Source organism: Manis javanica, chromosome 15 (assembly GCF_040802235.1).
Source record: "Manis javanica isolate MJ-LG chromosome 15, MJ_LKY, whole genome shotgun sequence".
Taxonomy (NCBI): Eukaryota; Metazoa; Chordata; class Mammalia; order Pholidota; family Manidae; genus Manis; species Manis javanica.
The window spans coordinates 68,652,341-68,674,500 of NC_133170.1; the positions used below are offsets into that span (position 1 = coordinate 68,652,341).

At 37.2% G+C, this 22,160-nt stretch overlaps 3 protein-coding genes across 9 annotated transcripts in view; 1 reads left to right on the top strand and 2 right to left on the bottom strand.

The window, feature by feature from the left end:
• Window positions 1-148: 148 nt before the first annotated feature.
• VPS29 (VPS29 retromer complex component) lies at window positions 149-7,401 on the bottom strand. 3 transcript variants are annotated; one of them, XM_017665968.3, is made up of 5 exons: window positions 6,206-6,223; window positions 5,216-5,227; window positions 2,812-3,003; window positions 887-1,122; window positions 149-653 (listed from the first exon to the last, which is right to left on the bottom strand). In XM_017665968.3, the coding sequence occupies exons 1-5, from the start codon at window positions 6,206-6,208 to the stop codon at window positions 536-538; spliced, it is 561 nt and encodes a 186-aa protein (XP_017521457.1). In that variant the 5' UTR covers window positions 6,209-6,223; the 3' UTR covers window positions 149-535. The 3 variants fall into 3 exon arrangements, with proteins under 3 accessions (XP_017521457.1, XP_017521458.1, XP_036869961.1); XM_017665969.3 differs by lacking the exons at window positions 5,216-5,227; window positions 6,206-6,223 and adding an exon at window positions 7,269-7,401; XM_037014066.2 differs by lacking the exon at window positions 5,216-5,227 and having other exon boundaries at window positions 6,206-6,265.
• Window positions 7,402-7,428: 27 nt separating this feature from the next.
• Window positions 7,429-22,160, top strand: part of RAD9B (RAD9 checkpoint clamp component B) — a 35,088-nt gene continuing 20,356 nt past the window's right edge. For 3 of the 5 annotated variants that reach the window (XR_012125404.1, XM_017665973.3, XM_037014058.2), the window contains exons 1-6: window positions 7,429-7,599; window positions 8,613-8,683; window positions 9,488-9,637; window positions 9,839-9,953; window positions 17,646-17,745; window positions 20,812-20,915. Coding sequence is in view for 4 of the 5 variants with exons in the window: in XM_017665973.3 (XP_017521462.2) it covers window positions 7,563-7,599; window positions 8,613-8,683; window positions 9,488-9,637; window positions 9,839-9,953; window positions 17,646-17,745; window positions 20,812-20,915 (577 nt within the window). In the remaining variant the exon portion in view is untranslated. Of the gene's footprint in view, window positions 7,718-8,612; window positions 8,684-9,487; window positions 9,638-9,838; window positions 9,954-17,645; window positions 17,746-20,811; window positions 20,916-22,160 lie in introns of all 5 variants that reach the window. The other 2 variants (XM_037014059.2, XM_017665972.3) reach the window with 2 other exon arrangements.
• PPTC7 (protein phosphatase targeting COQ7) overlaps window positions 9,960-22,160 on the bottom strand; it is a 58,032-nt gene continuing 45,831 nt past the window's right edge. Inside the window, exon 6 of the mRNA XM_037014063.2 lies at window positions 9,960-13,357. Coding sequence (XP_036869958.1) covers window positions 13,320-13,357 — 38 coding nt within the window. The 3' untranslated portion in view covers window positions 9,960-13,319. The remainder of the gene's footprint in view (window positions 13,358-22,160) is intronic.

Sequence of the window (22,160 nt, forward strand, 5' to 3'; positions counted from 1 at the left end):
ACTCCAATATTATGACCCAGAACATTGTTGATATGAAAGAACTCTGAAAGGGCATCTCATCAAACTCATCACTTTAATACTTGTCCACACTTTCATTTGGTCTCATTTTTATGATTTAAAAAAATTAAAACACAGTTTATCAAGAAAATATAAATGAAAGGTAACTGTTTATTATTGGAGAAGAGAAATGTATACAAGAAAGTCTAGATTCTTTTTCCTCATGCACTACTTTTGTAATAAAGCTCCAAATATCAACTTTCAAGATATTTACAAGGATAAATTTTTCTTAACACATGACCATTTACTGTGTGGAGGACATTTTTTCATAGAAATCATATACTCAAACTAAATACGTTCTTATAGTTTATAAGAAGCTTAGAGCATTGTATTAACAGAAGATGATACTATGTTTTACTGCAAAATAGTATAAAAGTGATAGAATTTTTATATCACTTTTATATGTTTAATTAACTTCATTTGAACAGGGGAATGAAAAAAAAAACCCAAATGAAAAATCATCAAGACAGGCCTAGCTTTAAGATTTTTTGTATTCAATTCGTTCTACTTTCACGTCATCTCCAATTAGCTGATACACATAAGTGACAACTGTAGAAGCCTGGATATCCATCAACACAAATGAAGGAATAATGTTTCTGGAAGAAAATACAAATAATGTCAGTGTTCTGTACTAAAAAGCAGCAGCACTATAATTTTCAATTTAAGATGGCAATTTGGATTCAAGGAGAAGTCTGGTTGTTACATTTAAAAATAATAATCATCAAAAGATTGTCAAAAGGCTATAATCATTTAAATGATCAAATTTCTAGTTTACAAATGCCACATATACAATTAACTACATAAAACCCCCAAATTCCCTACTACTCACGTTTCCAAGGCATTATATGCTCCAGTGGCAGAACCTGGGTTAATGTAGAATTTATTTTCATGCTCAAATGCTTCAAATTTATGTGTGTGTCCTGAGATAAGAATGTCCACATCAAACTGCCTCTGCAACAGGGCTAAGCTGGCCATATCTCCCCATGGAATAACTTGATGTCCATGGATCAAACCAATTTTGAATTGCCCCACAGTCACAACTTTCTGTTCTGGGTAATTCAGATTCTAAAGAATAGACATCAGAAAAAAATGTATTTTAGAGATACTGATGTTTTAAAAAAACCTGCTTAAATATTTGATTTCATATGGATGTTTTGATACAGTGCTCTACAACCATTTATTAAATATTTGATTTCTTCGCAGTGTCCAAGACCACAACTATCCTCAAAACATACATTAGGTAAACTGGAGTTTATCATGCAATCTCTTAATTGTATATGGATTCTTTTGGGCATTCTGTAGAGAAAAATTATTCCCCCAAATTTGTGAGTTTCCTCTAAGAATCCTAGGCGTAAGACCTGTAAGCCAGTGTATGTTCAAATTATATAGCAGGCTTTAATAGTTATACAGATGGCTTAAAATAATAATAGTTAACACATAACACTTAGTATGAACCAGACACTTTCAAAGGGCTTTATAAATATCGACCTATTTAATCCTTAACAATCCTAAGAGGTAGGTTCTATTATAACCCACATTTTATGGATGAGGAAACTTGAGGAATGAGAGGTTAAAATAACTTGCCAAAGGTCACATGTTAGTAAGTGGCTGAGTCAAGATCCAAACCCTCATAGTTTGGCTCCAGGATCTGTGAATTTAGCAAATTAGAAGCAAAGAATCTTAATTCTCATTGCTGAAACTGTCTTTAGCATAACACAAACAGAACCCTTAATGTTTTCAATAAGCAAGACCTATATTCTAATTACTGGCAAGGTTGCCCCTTCCCTTCTCATCCCCCTTTCACCTACATGCCACCTTTTGTTTATCTAAACCTTTTGCAAAAATTCCATTAAAAAAACCCACTATGCTCACTCAGTTTGGCATAAAGGAACTCCATCATTAAACAGCACCAATGAAGTTAAGTAATTTATGAAACAGCTTATATTCCCAGAAATACCAAATAAATTTTTTATACTGCAATCAGATTTATCATGCTAAATCATACAAAGCACTAACAGGGGTCTTAAAAATTCTCTCTGACGTAGAGGAAACTAAGGCCAGACAGAGGATAAAATTTACCTGAGATAGCATTATTAGTTAATGGGCAAAGCTGGAATTCTAGGACTCCTTATTTTTTCATTAAAGTCAGGTTTATTGAGGTATAATCTATATATAATAAAATTACCCTTTTTAGTGTACAATTCAAGGGGGTTTTACAAACATATACTGTCATGTAAGTGCCACCAGAGTCAAGATATAGAGGACTTGTTATCACCTCCTCAAAACTCCCTCATGCCCCTTTATAGGTAACCCTTCAGACAGGAAGCCATGGCAGGGTTTTCAGCACAGTAATGATGGAATCCCTCTGGGTGTTACTTGAAGAACGAACTGTGGTGGCAGGAAGGGTAGAATCAGGAAGCTGGACGACACGAGAATGATATGGTAGCTTGGAACAGGGTAGTAGAGGTGATGGTGGTTAAGAATTTTGCAACGAAAACTTTATATAAACTAAGTGATAATACTACAAAAAATAGTAACCACTAACTCTATTAAATTTAGTTAGAACTAGTATTTAAAATGTTTATTGAGTAATCCAAAAATCAGTGATTTTCAAATAGGAAGAGATACGTGTAGTAGTTTTATATTGGAAAAAAAAAATCTTAACAGTTGAGAAACTCTGGCTGAAGGATAAAACTTATAAATATCAGAATCAAGAAAAGGAAATATTAGGGAAGAGGAAGGGAAATACATCACCTCATCGAAGTCTCCTCTCACAATATGAACATCACCGGCCAGAGTCTTGAGATAGTCATAACTCTCTTTGGTGCAAAGGTTTCCAGTGCAGAGAATGTGCTGAATCTTTCCTGGCACAAGCAGTTTTTTGAATTTAGCTGGCAAACTGTTGCACCGGTGGGGGATGTGCAGATCTCCTAATACCAACACCAACTTGAAAGTGTCAAGGTGAAACAAGGTGTAATGTTAAATACGATGTCAAAACAAGATATTCTCCTCTCATCACTCCCCTTTTAAACTATAATAATCAGATTCCAGAACCTGAAGGAGCAGAAGTTGTTCATACAGTTCCTATTTTGACCATTAAAGCAAACACACATAGGATAATATATGCTGTCCTAAATGAATCTTATTTTATTTTGGTCATAAACAGGTGTGCATACACAATATAGGTAATCATTCTTTATTAAGAATAAAATTGAGCTTTCTAAAGCTGTTCATTTAGAGATCTATAAATTGCACTGGATAAAAAACTTACAAAATGAAAAATATACTACTGGGCCCTACAGAATTTAACATTTTTGAAGACTGATATGTTGTCTCTGCCATTTTAATGTAAAACCTCATATATTGACTCCAGAAACATTAATGGAGAAAATTGTTAAAAATTTAACAAGATAAAAAGAGTTAATTCTATAATTTATGTTTACTAGACTGACAACTATTTGGAGGGAAAGCAGCCAAAATTTACAATATTTATTACTTAAGACTAATAGCTATATACTACAGAAAAATAAGAACAGCCCATATTTCAAAGAGTTTTAATAGGCCAAACACATGCTTTTGAATTATATATACATATATAATATAATCTTTGTTATCTATTATATATTTATTATATGATATATGTAATCTTTATCTTCTCTTTATTAGGAATCCCGTCATAATTTTATTGTTTTGGTTAAATTGTCTGTACCCTCAGTTTAGTTACCAAACAACATTTTCACAATCTTTCATGTGTATTAGAGCATCAAAAAAAAAAAAAAGCTATATAAGTGATAAATTTAATAGGTGCTTTAGAGTCGCAACATAGTCTCAGATGACAAAAGTAAATTTTGCACTTAAATATAAAAGAATAAAAAACCTCAATCCTGTAAAATTTTAATTTTAAAATTTCAAGATTTGATGATAAACATTACTTAATTCTGTTACTTAACAGAATATTGTCAAAAGATCATTTAAACATAGTATCTGCCCTCCAAAGGACAATGGAATCAATTTATTCATGTTGATTAGTATCTATGATGGGATGTTTTCCCACACAGGTGTTCCATCAATCAATACACATGCCGTTTAACTGCTTTTAAAGAAGGCATGACTATTCCTTAATATTATCAAACAAAATACCTAAGATAGCATAAAACAAAATAGTTTTGCCACCAGACTCTGGAAATTTAAATTAATCAAAACAAAATGTGTGAAATTAAAATTACTACTAAAATAAGATTTATTCACCTTGCAACAAATAGCGAAGTGATTACAAAAGAAAGGAACTGTTATCAGGATGTACAGTAACTGAAGTAACACAAGGCTACAAAATTAGCACACTTTAAAATAAATTGTTGAATTTGAAGTTTCTTCTTTAATAAAGAGTAGTTTCAGCTGGTATTTGCTCAATGCCTTGTATTCATTGTTTTAGTCCAGATCTTAGTGGCCAAAACATCACAGAACTAAAAACCACCTTGAAGTTTACACCCTCAATGGTAATCAATACCAAAGTACCTGGAGATAGAACAATCTTCATCTTTAGAGGGGAGATCCCTTCAGATACGGATTGAAGTACATAGTTAATGTGGGAAGCGAGCATTTGAGAAAAAGGTAAAAAATAGATTCCTGTATTAAAAAAAAAAAAGAACCTCAAACTCATAAAAGGGCATATGCCTATAACAGACTGAAAATGTATGGGACTAATAATGAATGAGCTGTTCAATCAATGTACTACAAAGAACATTAGTAAGACACGATACTTTATAAAGGTTCATGACCTAAAATTCTATAATGCAATGTGGATTCTGCCCAAATGTATCTAGACCACTGGCAGTCTAAAGACATAATTGTATGAATGACCACAAAGAAATTATTTAAAATTAGTAAGAATCTTTACTAGAACTGATTTCCTGCAGGTGACAAAGTTATAGGGAACTCTCTCTAACCTGAGAGTTCAAGTTAAACATGGATTATGGAGTTTTTTAAGACAGCAAAAGATCCTGGAAATAGGAGTCTTGTTAAATTCAAATAAACTACTAACCCAGTCAAACCATAGGAATTTGGTTACTTCCTATATGATAAACCTTAAAAGGGTGAAAATCCCAGTAATCAGCCACCCAACCACCATTGTTAGTAGGAGCTAAGAGAAGAAACTTACTCTGTGCCCAGCCTTAGTGGAATGAAGTTGATTGCAGACAGGGGAATGAAAAAAAAGGGTGAAACATGACTAATGTTAAAAGAAAGCAACGAAAAGAAACAAACCAAAAAAAGAGCAACAAAAATTTATATCAAATGAATATGCCAACAACTGTTAATGATTTGAGTGTTATGAAAGAAAATGTTAAAAATCAGCTTTGCTCAAAACAATACCAAAAGAACCATTTTCTGTATTTTTAAATATGACACATGGACACCCACAAACAAAAATGTACCTTGTCAACTTTTTCTACTTTTCCTTATCTTAATCTCCACACTGACTCCTATCCCTTTTGTTTTCTGTTGTTTAGAATTTTATAACACAATTTGGAAAATTCATCAAAAATAGCTTAAATAAAAGCTAACATTTTCTGGATTAAGACCTAATTATTCCACAAGTATACTGATTTTAATTATTTTATGTTCAAAATTCTAGTAATAAACATAATTTCTGGGAAATTGCACTGCAGCTAGGTCATTATTTTGTACAGAAGACCTAACATAGCACAATGAATACATTATCAAATTGTGAAGTTACCAACTAAAGATGATAAAACCAAACACATTCCTACAGCTAAACTAGACCTTCACCACACCTGAACGTGCTGCCTGTAGACTCTGGATACTATTGAGTATTGAACATTTCTAATCTCCTTTGACAAATAAACTGCTTTTAATCGTAAAAGAATCGGCTAATGCTAAATTTCGCCCCGGTCTATGTCATGTGACAAGTGATATTCCAGTACAACTACACTAATAAAGTGTTCACCTCTCAAAAAAAACAGAAACTTGAATATGCAATCATATGTCAGGCAATTTAGTCTTCTCCCAGGGATAATCTTCTCAAGGTTATTGTAAATTGATTACTTTAAACTGAAGTCTGTTTAGAAACAAAAATCAAGAGTGGGATTGAAGACTTTAACATATATAAAGAAGCTAAAGAAACATATACCATATATTTTTGGCTGTCACGTCCGTAAGCCACCTCAAAGTGTTACAGAATCGCGATAACCTTGAAAATGCAATGGATGGCCGTCAGAGAAGTCCCTTTAAAGTTAACCTCATCAACACAAATACCAAGATAATCAAGAGCTCCTTTTGAAATCGTTAACTTTTGAGGGGGTCAAGGGCATCTCTGAAAATGTGATTTCCGCTACGAGCCCTCTCCGGTACCAGCTCCCGAGTTTTTATGTAGGAAGCTTTCAGGGGTAAGGCACACGGCGAGAGCGGGGGCGATGGGCCCGCCTTGAAGCTGGTTGGGGCAGTCTGATGAACGACAGAGGCATAAGTTCCCAAGTACCCTTGGCTCCAACACTGTCTCTTTACCCAGAAAAATGTACGTATTCACAAAATTTTTCAATTTCAGGGAGTACATAAACCATTAACATCTAAAGGGTCGCAGGATCCCGAGAAAACAAGCAAGCAATTCTAACAGCCAAACCCAGTCTTCTCAGGACATTTCAACGTCAGTTGTACGTTATTTCAGAGGCGAAAGGACAATTTTTATCCCCTCTCCTAGATGGGAAACTAAAACGGACAGGGAATTCTGCCCACCACTTCCCATTTTGCATCCCAGAAGCCAGCTTCCGCCACATGGCGGTGGTAGCCAGCACACCCCAACCAGCGGGAGGTGCAGGAAACGAGTAGGGAAACGTCTGGAAACTGAGGGGGCCAGGCCACTTTCTCGGGGGCTCTCAAGGCACCGGCCCGAAGGCCTTTCCCGGCTCGGAAGTGCGGGTCTTGTAACTGAACGAACAGCTGAGGACCCTAGTCCCCCTCGGACGTCCTCTGGCCCTTAGAGCGGGGGTGCGAGGCCAAGGCCGGCCGCACCCAGAGGTGGCCGGTCCCTATCTTCCCCGGTCCTACCCCTGGGCCTTCCCCAAACCCGGGCCTGGGCCGCGCCCACCAGGCCTCTGGGATGGCTCAAGCCCTCTCCCAGACACTCCCAGAGGCTCCGAACGACTCAGCAACCCGTCCGAGAGCAAGGCCTCGGCTGCTACGGCTACCGTCCTCACCATCCTGTCACCGGGCTTCGCTCAGTCACCACAGTCACCGCCGCCCTCTTCCTCAGGCTTCCTCAATGACCCGCCCACCATACTCACAACCAATGAAAAATAGGTCAACCGGAGACGGTCGTACGGAGGCCCGCATAGGCCATTCCCCGCCATAAAGCGAAGCAACTCTTTGGGAAAGAGTGGACATGCACGAGAGAGGATCTCGATGTTTTCAGAAGTGCGAGCAACATCCGGGCATCTGGGACTGTCGAGCTGAGGCGCCACTTGCGACCCTGCTTGTTGGGGACCGCAGCCATGCTGAAGTGCGGGATGAGCGGCGGTCGGGTGAAAGGTGCAGCAGCCTTTCCTGCCTTCATATGTAGAGAAGAAAGGCTAAGGTTCCTGGGGCGTGTACACCGTCTTTTTATTTTATCCCCTTTGCCTTTACGCACAAGGGCTGAGGACTCAAGGTCTGGCCACACACACTCCCCACGCGCCCAGTTAGGTTCTGAGGGGAGGATGAAGGCCCATCTGCTGTTACTTTGGCGTAATGTTCTTTCGATGGCTATTCATGAAATGAAGTTGAACCATCAGAACAGAGATTGGGAGTGCGGGTCTCAAACTCGGGATAAGTATTGTGTGGGGAGGAGTTGGAAAAAAATGCTTGGACAGTTGAAGTATTTTAGTGCTACGAGAAACTTGTAAACCTGGTTTTTATTCCATATGCTACCATTGTTTAATGTATGACCTGGGACAAGATACCTAATTCAGATCTCAGTTACCTCATTTGTAGAATGTGAATAACAACATCTTATAGGGTTGTTGTAGGAATGAAATGGAAATGTACATAAACAGCTCAGTAATAAATGGGAACGTACAGGACCGATTTTAATAAATGGCACCTGATTTATCTTTATTGCCTGTAATTTCTCTCTTACGACTTGTTTTGACTTTGCCAAATCTGAAGTTATTAAAACCCTTTGAACATCCTCTCCATGCTCTCTTCACAATTTTGAGCAAGGGTGGCAGGTACATTTATTTAAACTAAATTTAAAAGTACATTAATATAGAAATTGGTTTGCCACAGTAGCTCCATGTGACATCTCAAATACACAGAAAGGAAAAATTTTGTTGCATTTTCTCATTTCACATTCTTATTCTGTGAATCTATTGAGCTCCCACTGTGTGTCAGGCATTTTGCCAATGGTGTTATACTGTATTTCTTAAAAGTAATTTATAGCATTAGCTTATAAAACACTGTTCTTCCTGAATTTATCTTGAGTCCTGTGAATACCGAAGTAATCCTGATTTGTTTTCATTGTTTGAGAGAAATAATTTAAGCAGCACTTTTCTTTTTCTCCATAGTATTTGGGAAAGCAATCCAAGCTCTATCACGAGTTAGTGACGAGGTGTGGCTAGACCCATCTGAAAAAGGAGTAAGTAGGAAAGTTAACTAATAGACCATCTATTAAGGCAAAAGAACGTTTAACACATGCCAGTCCAGGTTGAATGTACCTAGGAAATCCAGAAATTGTAACTATCCTTTTCACTATTTTTATTTCATGTATCTGGATACATTTAGAGCATAGTAAACTTAATAGTAATACAGGTAAATACAATTAATTTAGCCCAGAAGTCACAAACTGGTGGTCACAAGACTAGATACGGCTTTCAGAAGTGTTTTGTGGGGACTATACTCTGTCTTTTTTTTAATTGAAATAAATTCTAAACTTAAAAATTCGGGGAGCCCACATAAAAATCGGAATGTCATGCTTCTCTTGAAAACTCATCTGACAGTTTTGGGCCTGCATTCCCAAGCAGTAGTTGGTTGACACCAGGAGATTCTCCCCTTAGATAAGGCAAGAGATCACCATTTTGTTGCAAAGGGAAACTTCTCATTCTCTTTATATTGTTTTCTGCAACTTCATACATTAAAATGAGAACTTCTTAGGCATTTATAATTTTACAATTTCAACATGCAAGATTTGGGATTTAATATCTGTATTCAATAATGATATGTGCACATTTGTATATACGTATGCAAATTCAGTACACACTGTATTATGCAATCCATGTATTTATAATTCACATGTACAATGTAGTCCATAAAACACAGTTAACATTCCATAGCCTGATTTGAATTAACATTTAATTGCATTAATGTTAAATATAATAGAATTCTCAAAGTAATCATTTAAAGAAAGTTGATTTTTTTCCTAAGCAGTATTTTGTTTTTCCAGCTTGCTCTGAGATCTGTGAATTCTTGTCGGTCAGCATATGGATGTGTCCTCTTCTCTCCTGTGTTTTTTCAATATTATCAATGGTCAACCTCAGTGAAGAAGAATGATAAGGACACAATGTCCAACTTAAATTGCAAACTGGGAATGAAGGTAAATATAAGTGATCTTGGTTTTCTCTTGTACTGTAGAAATATTTGTTAGGACATAACTTCTATTCTATACTTAATCCTTGGCTTAAATGGCAGCAGGACAAGTCTATTCATTTATGAATATACATACTCCTTTTTTGTTAGTTTTTAACTAGCCAACCATATTAAGTATGTGCTGTTCTACAATGTATTTCTATTACAGTCAATTCTGCCTATCTTTAGATGTCTGAATTCCCTTGAAAGAAATGTAGAAAAGTGCAAAATATTCACCAGACCTGAAAAGTGCAAAGTCATTTTTCAATTCTTCTGCAGACATGGTATGTATAATTAAAAATAGTATTGTTTTTTGTTAATATCTGTCATGTTTAGAATATCCAAACTACACATCAAGACTTCTAATTGCATTTTTGCTTAGAATTTATGTAGTTTTGTGGTAGGATGTTAGTATTTAAAAACTATTACCTTGTCTCTACAGAAGTATTGTGAGAGGATTGTTATTATTTCCTTTTTTGATTTGTCAGTGGCACAAGCTTTGCCTGCTTACAAACCAATTTTTTTAAATGTCCTTTTGAATTCAAACAATTGTTTCTTCTAAAATTAACTGGCTGTTTGATGATATTCCATGAGAGTGCCTTGGTAACAGTGTTCCTTGGTAAGAACAGAAAAGAATAATGTTTACCTGTATTGAAACTCCTCTAGGAGGCAGATAGTGTCATATTGGGGCTGAAAGAAGTGTGGTAACTGGCCAAAGGTCACAGAACTACTAAGTCCCAGAATCTGGATTTGAGTTCAACTTCCCAATAACAGGAACCATAACCTTCATTCATTCTCTTGGCTACACCAAGCTGTAAAACAGATTTCCTGCCCTCCCAGCCTTGCATGGTAAATACTCAAATGTACTCATCAACTTTTACATGATTAATTATGTATAAAACGGTGATTAAGAGTATGGACTCTGGAGGCTACAAGCTCTGGGGTAGAATCTTGCTCTGCCCCTTCCTTGCTGAGACCTTTGGAGATAATACTAGTGCCAGGCTCCTTGGATTTTTGTACGGATTCGGTGAGTTATAGAAAGTTATAGTTCTAAAGCATTTAAAGGGAGCCCTGGCACATTCTCTAAGTGTTAGCTTTAGTTGTATTTATTGTTTGTTACATTTAGTTATTTATTATTGCTACTATTTGAAGTTAGCAGGTACAACTGTATGGTTTAGGAAATCCTGTAATTGTGATATTGGTTTAAATCTTTTTTTGTAGTGGAACGGTCTTTGGGAAGGTTATCTGAGTGTTACAATGTATCTTATATTTCTTAATTTTGTCTTATACTTGTCTCAGTATGTTTACTTAAGGTCATATTTATATTATATTTCTTAATTTTTTTCCCTAAAAAATGTAAACATTTAACCTTATTTTTCCCTTTTTGAATTTTAGTTCTTGTAGTAGCAGAATCATGTGATTAAAAGCACAGCAAGCCTTGACGTCATATAGATTTGGGTGTAGATTCTTCTTCTGTGCTTATCAGCTTTGTGACAGTACCTAAGCTCTCTGAACCTCCATTTTCTTTTCTGTAAAACATGGATAATCTTACCTATGCTCACGTTCCAGGGTTGTTTTGAGGGTGAAGTGAGATCACATATGTAAAGCATATGGCATGGTGCCTGACATGGAGGGAGTACCAAATAGTCAGTGACTACTGTTACTATAATCCTTGCCCCTTTTCTCCAGCTAGATTTTAAGCAACCCCTTTTTCAGTTTCTTAGGTATCTCTCAAGTGGCTTGATTAGAGTAATGTCCCATACATATTTGTTGATCAGTTGATTTTTTTTTAAAGATCAAATCCTTTCCAGTTCTTTTAATTGTTTATTTTTTTTTGGTATCATTAATCTACAATTACATGAGGAACATGTTTACTAGACTCCCCCCATCACCAGGCCCTCCCCACAAACCTCACCACAATCACTGTCCATCAGCACAGTAAGATGCCGTAGAATCACTACTTGTCTTCTCTGTGTTGCACAGCCCTCCCCGCGCGCCCCCAACATTATACGTGCTAATCATAGTGCCCCCTTTCTTTTTTTCCCCCCTTATTCCTCCCTTCCCACCTATCCTCCCCAGTCCCTTTCCCTTTGGTAACTGTTAGTCCATTCTTGGGTTCTGTAGGTCTGCTGCTGTTTTGTTCCTTCAAGTTTTTCTTTGTTCTTATACTCCACAGATGAGTGAAATCATTTGGTACTTGTCTTTCTCCTCCTGGCTTATTTCCCTGAGCATAATACCCTCTAGCTCCATCCATCCATGTTGTTGCAAATGGTAGGATTTGTTTTCTTCTTATGGCTGAATAATATTCCATTGTGTATACGTACCACATCTCTTTATCCATTCATCTACTGATGGACACTTAGGTTGCTTCCATTTCTTGGCTATTGTAAATAGTGCTGCGATAAATATAGGGGTGCATATGTCTTTTTCAAACTGGGCTGCTGCATTCTTAAGGTAAATTCCTGGGAGTGGAATTCCTGGGTCAAATGGTATGTCTATTTTTATTTTTTTGAGGAACCTCCATCCTGCTTTTCACAATGGTTGAATTAGTTTACATTCCCACCAGCAGTGTAGGAGGGTTCCCCTTTCTCCACAACCTTGCCAACATTTGTTGTTGTTTGTCTTATGGATGCTGGCGATCCTTACTGGTGTGAGGTGATATTGCATTGTGGTTTTAATTTGCATTTCTCTGATGACTAGTGATGTGGAGCATCTTTTCATGTGTCTGTTGGCCATCTGAATTTCTTCTTTGGAGAACTGTCTGTTCAGCTCCTCTGCCCATTGCCCATTTTTTAATTGGATTATTTGCTTTTTTGTTTGTTGAGGTGCATGAGCTCTTTATATATTTTGGATGTCAACCCTTTATTGGATCTGTCATTTATGAATATATTCTCCCATACTGTAGGATGCCTTTTTGTTCCATTGGTGGTGTCCTTTGCTATACAGAAACTTTTCAGCTTGATATAGTCCCACTTGTTCATTTTTGCTTTTGTTTCCCTTGCCTGGGGAGATATGTTCATGAATAGGTCGCTCATGTTTATGTCCAAGAGATTTTTGCCTGTTTTTTTCTAAGAGTTCTATGGTTTCATGACTTACATTCAGGTCTTTGGTCCATTTTGAATTTACTTTTGTATATGGGATTAGACAATGATCCAGTTTCATTTTCTTACATGTAGCTGTCAGGTTTGCCAACACCAGCTGTTGAAGAGGCTGTCATTTCCCCATTGTATGTCCATGGCTCCTTTATCATATATTAATTGACCATATATGTTTGGGTTAATGTCTGGAGTCTCTATTCTGTTCCACTGGTCTGTGGGTCTGTTCTTGTGCCAGTACCCAATGTCTTGATTACTGTGGCTTTGTAGTAGAGCTTGAAGTTGGGGAGTGAGATCCCTCTTGCTTTATTTTTCCTTCTCAGGATTGCTTTGGCTATTCGAGGTCTTTTGTGGTTCCATATGAATTTTAGAACTATTTGTTCCAGTTCATTGAAGAATGCTGTTGGTATTTTGATAGGGATTGCATTGAATTTGTTGATTGCTTTAGGCAGGATGGTCATTTTGACGATATTAATTCTTCTTAGCCAAGAGCATGGGAGGAGTTACCATTTGTTAGTGTCCTCTTTAATTTCTCTTAAGATGATCAGTTGATTTTCAATAGCTTTTGTAGGGAGGGGGTAAGTTAGGATGCTCTAGTAACAGAAAAAAAAAAACCAACAATAAAATCCAACTCAATTGACTTAAACAGTAAGAAGGAAACTTGGATCATGTAAGTGAAAAATTTAGGTCATAGGTGTGGTTTGATCCAGGCTGCAGCAGATGCTACTTCTTTTCCTTCTCTTCACTTAAAAAAATTCTCTGCTCTGCTCTCCTCCATGTTTATACTAAGTCTGGCTTCTCTTATAAACCTTTAACAATAAGGTGACTTTTAGCAGCAGCTGGAGCCACATGCTTGCTCATTCAAGTCCAGGGAGAATGAGAACCTAACCTCATAAATCCATTGAACAAAATTGCTTGACTTTGCTCTGATTAGACCAACCTAAACTAATCCTGGTGGCTAGGGGCATACCATTCTCTAACTCCCTTGGCTTACTGTCATATCTGGACCACATTCAGCTGTGGAGGGATAAGATTATACCAAGTGGTTTATACCGATGCATTCCCACCTGTGATGCTGGAAGTGGTCAGTCCACCCAAACCTCATGTATGCCCCACAGTGGGGAAGCGAAGGCACAGGAAGGAAGGGGACATGTAGGGGACAGATGCTGTTGCAGTAACTGGGGTCAGCAGTTGTGTTTTCCAAAACTGTGTGTACTCAGCAAATCATATTTGCAATTTTATATTTGTAATCTGGTGGAGAAATATTCAAATATACTTGAGAAAATCACCTGGGCATAGATATCCAATAAGCTGCTAGAAATACATATTTGAAATTTGGGAAGAAAATAAAAATAGTAAAGTAAATTTGGCTCTCTTCATTGGTAGAAAACAGTTGCGAAAACAGGAGCTACTAAAAAGGCTAATGTCTCTGAATCTAACCATAGATAAGATGAATAGTGATTCAAACAGGTAATATCTTAGATTATTTAGCATCTCCTATTAGACAAAAAGGATGATTTATATCAAGATCCAAGATTAATCTGAAATAATTATCTGCTTATTAATAATTCCACCAGTTCTCCATATTTACTTTTGCACTGACCCAAGAGTTGCAGAAAAGTGAGTCAGTGAATTGTCAGAATGCGCTCTTATATAAACCACCTGCTAATAAGTTCTACCTGGCTCAAGGAGACACATTTCTAGCAGGGAGAGGCTCCCATGAGAGGCATGTGCTGGGCTACTGAGTGGAAATAAAACTGATTCATACACATATGTTAACAGAGTCATGTCAGGAGGGCTAGCTTCCCACTGCAAGGTTTTAAGATTTTGTAAGAGGGGATTCTACAGATGTGCTAATGACTTTAAACTAACTTAACAATGAACTTAAAGGGATTAGGGAACACTTGAATAACCTGTAAGACCTTTGAAGTATCACTATCCTCTGAAATTCCAAACTCAAGAATAATGGTTGTTCCTTAGCTATACTCCTTGAGTTTGAAAGACTTCTCTGCACCCACTGAGGAATGTTCTAAATTGACCTTAAGAAGTGGCAGGTGGAATTCTGTCATAACATCAGGTTATCCCAAGGCCAGGAGCAGATGGTAAAAGGCACTGCTACTCAGAGCGGTCCAAGGACTGGCTGCTGGGCCCCAAACTGTTTGTTACTGGTCTGTGAGAAGATAAAGCGCTTATGCCAGAATTTAAGCCAACCACATTACTAAGCATTCTCTCTATCTCACTTTGTTTTTCCTTTTTTGTTTGTGTTTAACAGTAAGACTTTCTCAATGAAGAAAGTAAATTCTGATAAAATTTTCTCATCTTATTACAGTCCACTACTTTGTGCAGTACTTAATAAGTGACCCAGGGAGAACACAGGACTTCCACATTTTATCTCATTTGCATGCTATTAAACTAAAAGACTAGAAAAACCACAGCGGAGAGGTACATCAAGCCCAGTTGCTTTAAAAAGGGTACTTTAAACAAGAGAACCAGAGAGAAAGGTGAAAAGGAAAGGCTTTCTGGTGAGTGGCATCACATTGGAGTGAGTTTCCAATAGGCAGGAATGGGAGGGCATTCTATGATGAGGGAGCAGTGTGACCAGAGGTATAGGTTCAAAGTGTTTATTTAGCATGTGTTGATGAGAAAAAGGGAAGGAAGCAAGTTGCAAGAAAAGGAGCATCAGGGATGACAGAGAAAGGAGGCATTCCTCAGCACAGACACCCTTGGTTGGCGATTCTAATATTCATTTGGGCCAAATATTTGTGATAGAGGTATGGTTGTGCTTCTCTCTGCATGGGCTCTTTCTGAAGGATACCTAAGAAGCTTGGAACAGTAGTTGCCTCTGGGAAGGGTATTCGGGTTGCAGGAGTCGTGGGTGCGGGATGACTTACTTTTCACTGTCTGTTCTTTGGTATCTTTTGAATTTATACCAGGTGTGTCTATTACCTGTCTCTTGCAAATATAAACTTGCAAATATCTTTTTAAATAGGTAAGACATGTCAGCTTTTGAGCTTTATGTCTTCCCAAAACTTCCCTAAATAGAAATCACATTAATTCTTTGCAAGCCCATGCTCCTTATAATACTTCTAAAATTGATAGAAGAGTGCAAAGATAAAATAGAGTCAGATTATATAACTCCACTGCTCAAATGTCTCAAAAAAAAAACTTCACCATTTTACCCAGGGTAAAAGCCTGAGATCTTAACAATGGCCTTTAAGGTCCTAGTGATTCTGAAGCCCCAGGTATGCTTCGTCCTCGAAGCTCTGCCCCTGCTCCCTCAGCCCCGCATGCTCCTTCTCTAGGTAGCACACGGCTTGCTCTTTCTACTCCTCCAGGCCTTCACTTAAATGGCATTTTATCCATGAAGTCTTCCTTGGCCTCTCCATTTGAAATTGCTGCCCACCCCCACTGGCACTCCCTAGGGCCCTCTGTGCTTTCCTTTTTCCTGTGGCACTTATCACCGTGTGAATACCAATTGCTTCACTTATTTTCTTACTGTCTCTGCCTTTCTAGAATGTAAGCTCTGTGAGGCCAGAGGTTTTTGTCCAATTTGTATCTTTTGGGGAGGGCATTCTATGATGAGGGAGCAGTATGACCAGAGGTATAGGTTCAAAGTGTTTATTTAGCATGTGTTGATGAGAAAAACGGAAGGTCCTAAAATTGTCTGTGTGGTAGGTTACCAAAATATGCTCACAGATTATTTGCAGCCCCTTCTTCAAAAGCTGGAGTCTGTGTTTCCCCACTTGGAATCTCAGCTGGCCTTGGACTTGCTTTGATGTCAGTAAAATGAACTGGAAGTGATATTGTGAGTTCCAAGCTGAGGCCTATTAGCCTTCACTGTTGAACCTGGAGCCTTTCTATCAGCGTGAGAACAAGTGCAGCTCAGTGTAGACTCCTGGAGGATTGGAGGCCATGTTGAGAGACCTCAGCTATACCAGTAATCCCAGCCATTTGAGTTGTCCTGGCTGAGGCCCCAGACATGAAAATTAGACCATCCAAGATGATCCAGCCATAGCTAAGCCAGCCTAAACCAGACCTGCTCAGCTGAATTGTGAGAAATTACAAGTGCTTATTTTGAGCCACTAAATTTTGGAGTGGTTTGTCCAGCAAAAGCTAACTAACACAGCCTTGTATATAGCAGCTGCTCAGTAAACACTTATGAAATTAATAAATGTTGCTATTGTTATTAATTCAGTACAAAAAAAAACAAATAAAATGCAAAATGTTCTAATGAGCCCTTTTGTTTCTCACTGCAACATTATTATGCTGTAGAAAGTTATAGCCCACTTGGATTTGATTACATGGACTCTGTATTCAAACTTAGATTCAAATTCTAGCTATATTGGTTAAAATTGCAGAGCCTTGAAAAGTCATTGAGCCTCACCCAGCTAGTTTCCTCTTCCCAGATTAAGAAAATGTTTGCCACAGCTCCTGGTACGTATGGCTGTGGAACCCTACACCCTCTCCTTCTCTTCCTCTCAGAGGAAAAGAATTCACAGACCAGATGTTTAGGTTGAACTTCCGCAAGTCCCAGAAATCCAGGAACATCAGTCCTGGATGAGAGGTACTGAAAGAGAATCATAGATATATGGTCCTAAGTGGGCATCCATTATTTTACACCGTTTAAGAAATTCCTTTATTTCAAACGAATTTGGGAACTACTGACTGACTGGTCAGAAGACATGGCATGTTGAATGGTGTCCACTAGGGAGCGATAAACACATTTCATTAAGGAATGGTGCTACAAACTACATGGCACCTGCCAGATAATAAATGTTACTTTAAATTTATTATTTTGATATGGCTGTGAAACTTAAAGACTTTTGAAATCTTCTCAGTTTATACTTAAAATTATTAATGGTTTGCTTTATTCCTTTTAAGGTATTAAAAGAACTCATAATGTGTTTTTTCAAGAAAGTCAGCCCTTGCAAGTTATTTTTGATAAAAATATGTGTTCTAATACACTAATGATTCAACCAAGGTAATGAGTTCTCTGTTGTTTTTCTTTTTTTTAAATATAGTGTGGTCACAGGAGAAAGCATTAATGCCCTTGAACCTTTAAATCAGTTACATTATTTAAAAAGCTAACACTTGGCTTGGAGAAATCGCCTTACAGGGTCAAGAGGAAATCTTAAGAAAGATACTAGTAGATAATAATTGCCCAATGGTGGCAGTAATAATTTAGTGGCAAGAAAGTCCTAAAAATACTCCATCAGTGGCCTTCTACATCAAGTGATACGAAGAGAAAAATGTATTACAGTTGACTCTTGAATAATACAGAGGTTAGGATAGCTACACCCAGTGCTGTTCAAAATCTGTGTATAACTTTGACTCCCCAGAATTTAACAATGTACTGTTGACCAGAAGCCTCACTGATAATATAAAAAGTTGATTAACACATAGTTTGTATGTTATATGTATTGTATACTGTATTCTTATAATATAGTGAGAGAAAAGAAAATGTTTTTCAAATTGTTGCAGTCTCCAAAAAGTTTCCCAACACATTTATTGAAAAAAATCTGCATATAAGTGACTTGTGTTATTCAAGGGTCAACTGTAATATTTTGTATTTATAAGTTGGCTTCTGTCTTGAGTTTTAAAATACACAGTACAAGGAAATGCTTGCATTTTTTATGTGAACTGATATTATCCCTGTTTGCTTTTTTCTCTCTAGAGAATGAGTGAGGCATATTTGTTGGTGAAAGGGTACCCAGTTCTTCCTTTAAGCTATAGCCATTCATCACTTTGAAAGCCAAAAGATATTTTATCCTTATTGGTTTTAAGTTACAAAAACAATACATGCTCCTTGCAACACATCTAAAATATATAGAAGAGTGCAAAGGTAAAAAACGAAAGTCTGTCTTCTCTGTCTGCCCCCTATATTCCACTTGGCAAAGGTAACATCTATTAACAATTTGGTGTACAACCTTCTAGGTCTGTTTATCCAAATCCAGTCTTGCTATAACTCTCCCTCTCCCTATTTCTGTGGATGTAAATTTCTCTCCTTATCTCCCTCTCTCTTTTAAATTCATATCATATACTAGACAACATACAGTTTTTCAAAGAAAACATCCTCCTATTCTTATTGTTTGGCAACTTGCTTTTTTTAGTCTCTAAGTCAGTTCACTGAAGTCAATCTTATTCTTTTTAATGATTGTGTAATTTTTCATTGCATTACTGAATCATAACTTACCCATTACCCTACTAGTGAAAAAGTAGGTTGATTCCAACTTTTCTTTGTCACAAACAATGCTGCAGGTTGTACATGGGATAGTATATTAGTTACCTATTTCTGTGAAGTAAATAGCCCCACAACTTAGAGCTTAAAAAGACCAGACATTTATTACTTAATAGTAATAAGTGTGGCTTAGCTGGGTGCTTCTAGCTCAAGGTCTCTCCTGAGGTTGAAGTGAGGCTGTCAGCCAAGACTGCAGCCTCACCTGAAGGCTGGACTTGGGGGATGCATTCCCAAGCTCACTGACACTCCTTTTGGGAGGCCTCAGAAGACCAGTTTCCAAGCCCACTCATGTGGTTGCTGGTAGGCCAAACCTGACCATGCAGACCTCTCTGTAGGCTGCCCGATTGTCCTCACAACATGGCAGCTGGTAATGAGAGAGAGAGAGAATTCCCAGTATGGAAGCCAAAGTCCCTTATATCCTCATCTCAGGGTTGACATTTCATCACTCATTTTCTCTTCCTTAAAAGTGAGTCTATAAATCCAGCCCATGCTCCAGGGGAGGGAATTATTTAAAAGCATGAATGCCAGGATGTGGGGATCTTTGGGGGCCATCTTAAAGGCTGCCTGACACAGATAGAGTCCTAGAAATGAATTTTCTGGGTCAAAGTCTTGCACAAATTTAAAATTTTTACACATATTGACTACTACCAAATTGCTGTCTGAAAAGTTTGTGCCAATTTCCATTCCCACCAAAAGTATAGGAGACTCCTTCCAAGTAAAGAATATGATCCACCTTTAAAAATGTTGCCAACCTAGTAGGTAGAAAATGGTATTATTAGATGTTCTTTATTGTTGTGTTTATTCTAGGGAGTTTGAGCATCATTTCTTATATTTATTAGCAATTTGTATTTTTCTTCCTTTACATCTGCACATTCATATTATCATTTTTTATATCAGGTTATTTGTTATCTTGTACAACACCTCCCCTTAATACTGGAAAACTTCCCAGATGATTTGATAGGTGTTCCTGACATTTTGACATCAAGAAACATTGCTGAGCTAATGTCTAGCATCAGGTTAACACCAACATTACATAAATTCTAAGAATCTAATTTTTATCTAACAACATCTTGATTTCAAAAGTAGCCCAGAACTTAAAATATAATAAAAGGATAACCTAGAAAAAAATTGGGAAAGGGATTTGAATAGACATTTTTCCAAAGAAGATACACAGATGCTCAAAATCATTCGTCATTAGGAAATACAAATTATTAAATAACTTCAACTCTGTGACTCTTATAGTATGTGAGTTATATCTCAATAAAGCTATTTGTAAAAAGAAAGCCCAGGATGAAAGGACATTTGGGATGTCAAAGCAACCTGGAAAGTAATAGGTAATAATCCAGGACAAGTAAAATAGGGGAAGAGAATACAGGCAGCAGGCTGCTTGTAAACCTGTCCCTCAACTGGGTCTCCAGCATTGTTCTCCCAGACTATTTGAACAGCCCTGTTTTCTACTATCTCCCTTTGGAATATGATTCCAGGCCATTAAAAAAATATATTGGGCATATGAAAACGTAGAATTAAAGACACTTTGTTCTAGTGTTTGATTTACTCTGAAGCTTTCACACGCCTTACTAAGAATATAATCTCTTGGCTTTCGAGTGAAGCTATAATTTTTAAATATCCTAAAAATATAGCAGCTCATTTAGAAGAAAGAAGGTGTTTTGGGGGTTAAGTTTTTCTATTAACCTATAACCTCTAAGTTGGTTGTAACTACATAACTTGTTTACTTCCAGATTTAAGATTTAATAAGGTTATTTCTTTCTATTTTTCAAACAATGTAATACTTTTTGTTACATTTTATAGAGTGCTTGCTGAAGCAGCTGTTCTTTTTACATCAAGTCAAGAAGTTACTCTTGCTGTTACTCCACTGAATGTTTGCCTTAAGAGTTCTAATGAGGAATCAATGGGTAAGGTTCATGGTGCTTTGATGAAATATTACTTCCTGGCTTTCTTGATTACTAACTGTACAGTAAATATTAGTGGCATAATATTTATTCTTGTCTAAAAAGCAGTAAGATGAGGAAAAATTGAAATTTTTAAGAGAACCAGGAAATTTAAACACAATCGGCAATAAAATGTTTGGCTTTAAAATTCAGGTTGTTTTAAAATTAGGAGAATGGTTACTGAGAAAAATATTTTTTCAGTTAATATTTTAAAGTCTACTTCTCTTCCTTTCTCATCCTTTGTGTTTAGCATAAAGAATTAAGAGGCCAGCAATCCAATTGAGATGATCTTTGGCCACATAAGAAGAAAAAATAATTTGAATTAGAAATGTAAGGTATTCCAGATGGCAAATACATAGGGCAGAAAATTGAATACTTAAGCCAGTTCTTCCAAGAGTTATCTATGTGGAATGGTGAAACTAAGGCTCAATTAAATCAGGAGTGTTGGCATCAAGAAATTTTAGTAGGGTCTTTTTGGCATAAGCTGTTTGAGATTCTTTGACCTTGAATAATGTGTGTGTGTGTGTGTGTGTGTGTGTGTGTATGAAAGAATACAAAGGAGGGGATTATGTTATTTTAAAGTGAAAAACCAGTAGAACCAGGGCTTAAATGGGTCAGATGACTTTTGTGGTGTTTAGTTTGTGCCAAGTTCTGTTCTAAATGGTTTACACTTATGAATTCATTTGATCTTTTAATTTTTTAATTTTTAATTTTTTTATTTTGGTATCATTAATCTACAATTATATGAAGAACATTATGTTTACTAGACTCCCCCATCACCAAGTCCCCCACACATACCCCATTACAGTCACTGTCCATCAGCGTAGTAAGATGCTATAGAATCACTACTTGTCTTCTCTGTGTTGTACAACCCTCCCTGTCCTCACCCCACATTATGTGTGCTAATAGTAATACCCCCTTTTTTTCCCCCCCTAGACTCCCCCATCACCAAGTCCCCCACACATACCCCATTACAGTCACTGTCCATCAGCGTAGTAAGATGCTATAGAATCACTACTTGTCTTCTCTGTGTTGTACAACCCTCCCTGTCCTCACCCCACATTATGTGTGCTAATAGTAATACCCCCTTTTATTCCCCCCCTTATCCCTCCCTTCCCACCCATTCTTCCCAGTGCCTTTCTCTTTGGTAACTGTTAGTCCATTCTTGGATTCTGTGGGTCTGCTGTTTTGTTCCTTCAGTTTTTTTCT

Bases quoted from the DNA above. Each gene is read 5' to 3' on its own strand.
- VPS29 (XM_017665968.3), bottom strand. The intron at 1,123-2,811 runs GTGATGTATTTC...TCTATTCTTTAG, and splicing joins TGAGAGGAGACTTCGATGAG to AATCTGAATTACCCAGAACA. The intron at 654-886 runs GTGAGTAGTAGG...ATTTTCTTCCAG, and splicing joins GCATATAATGCCTTGGAAAC to AAACATTATTCCTTCATTTG.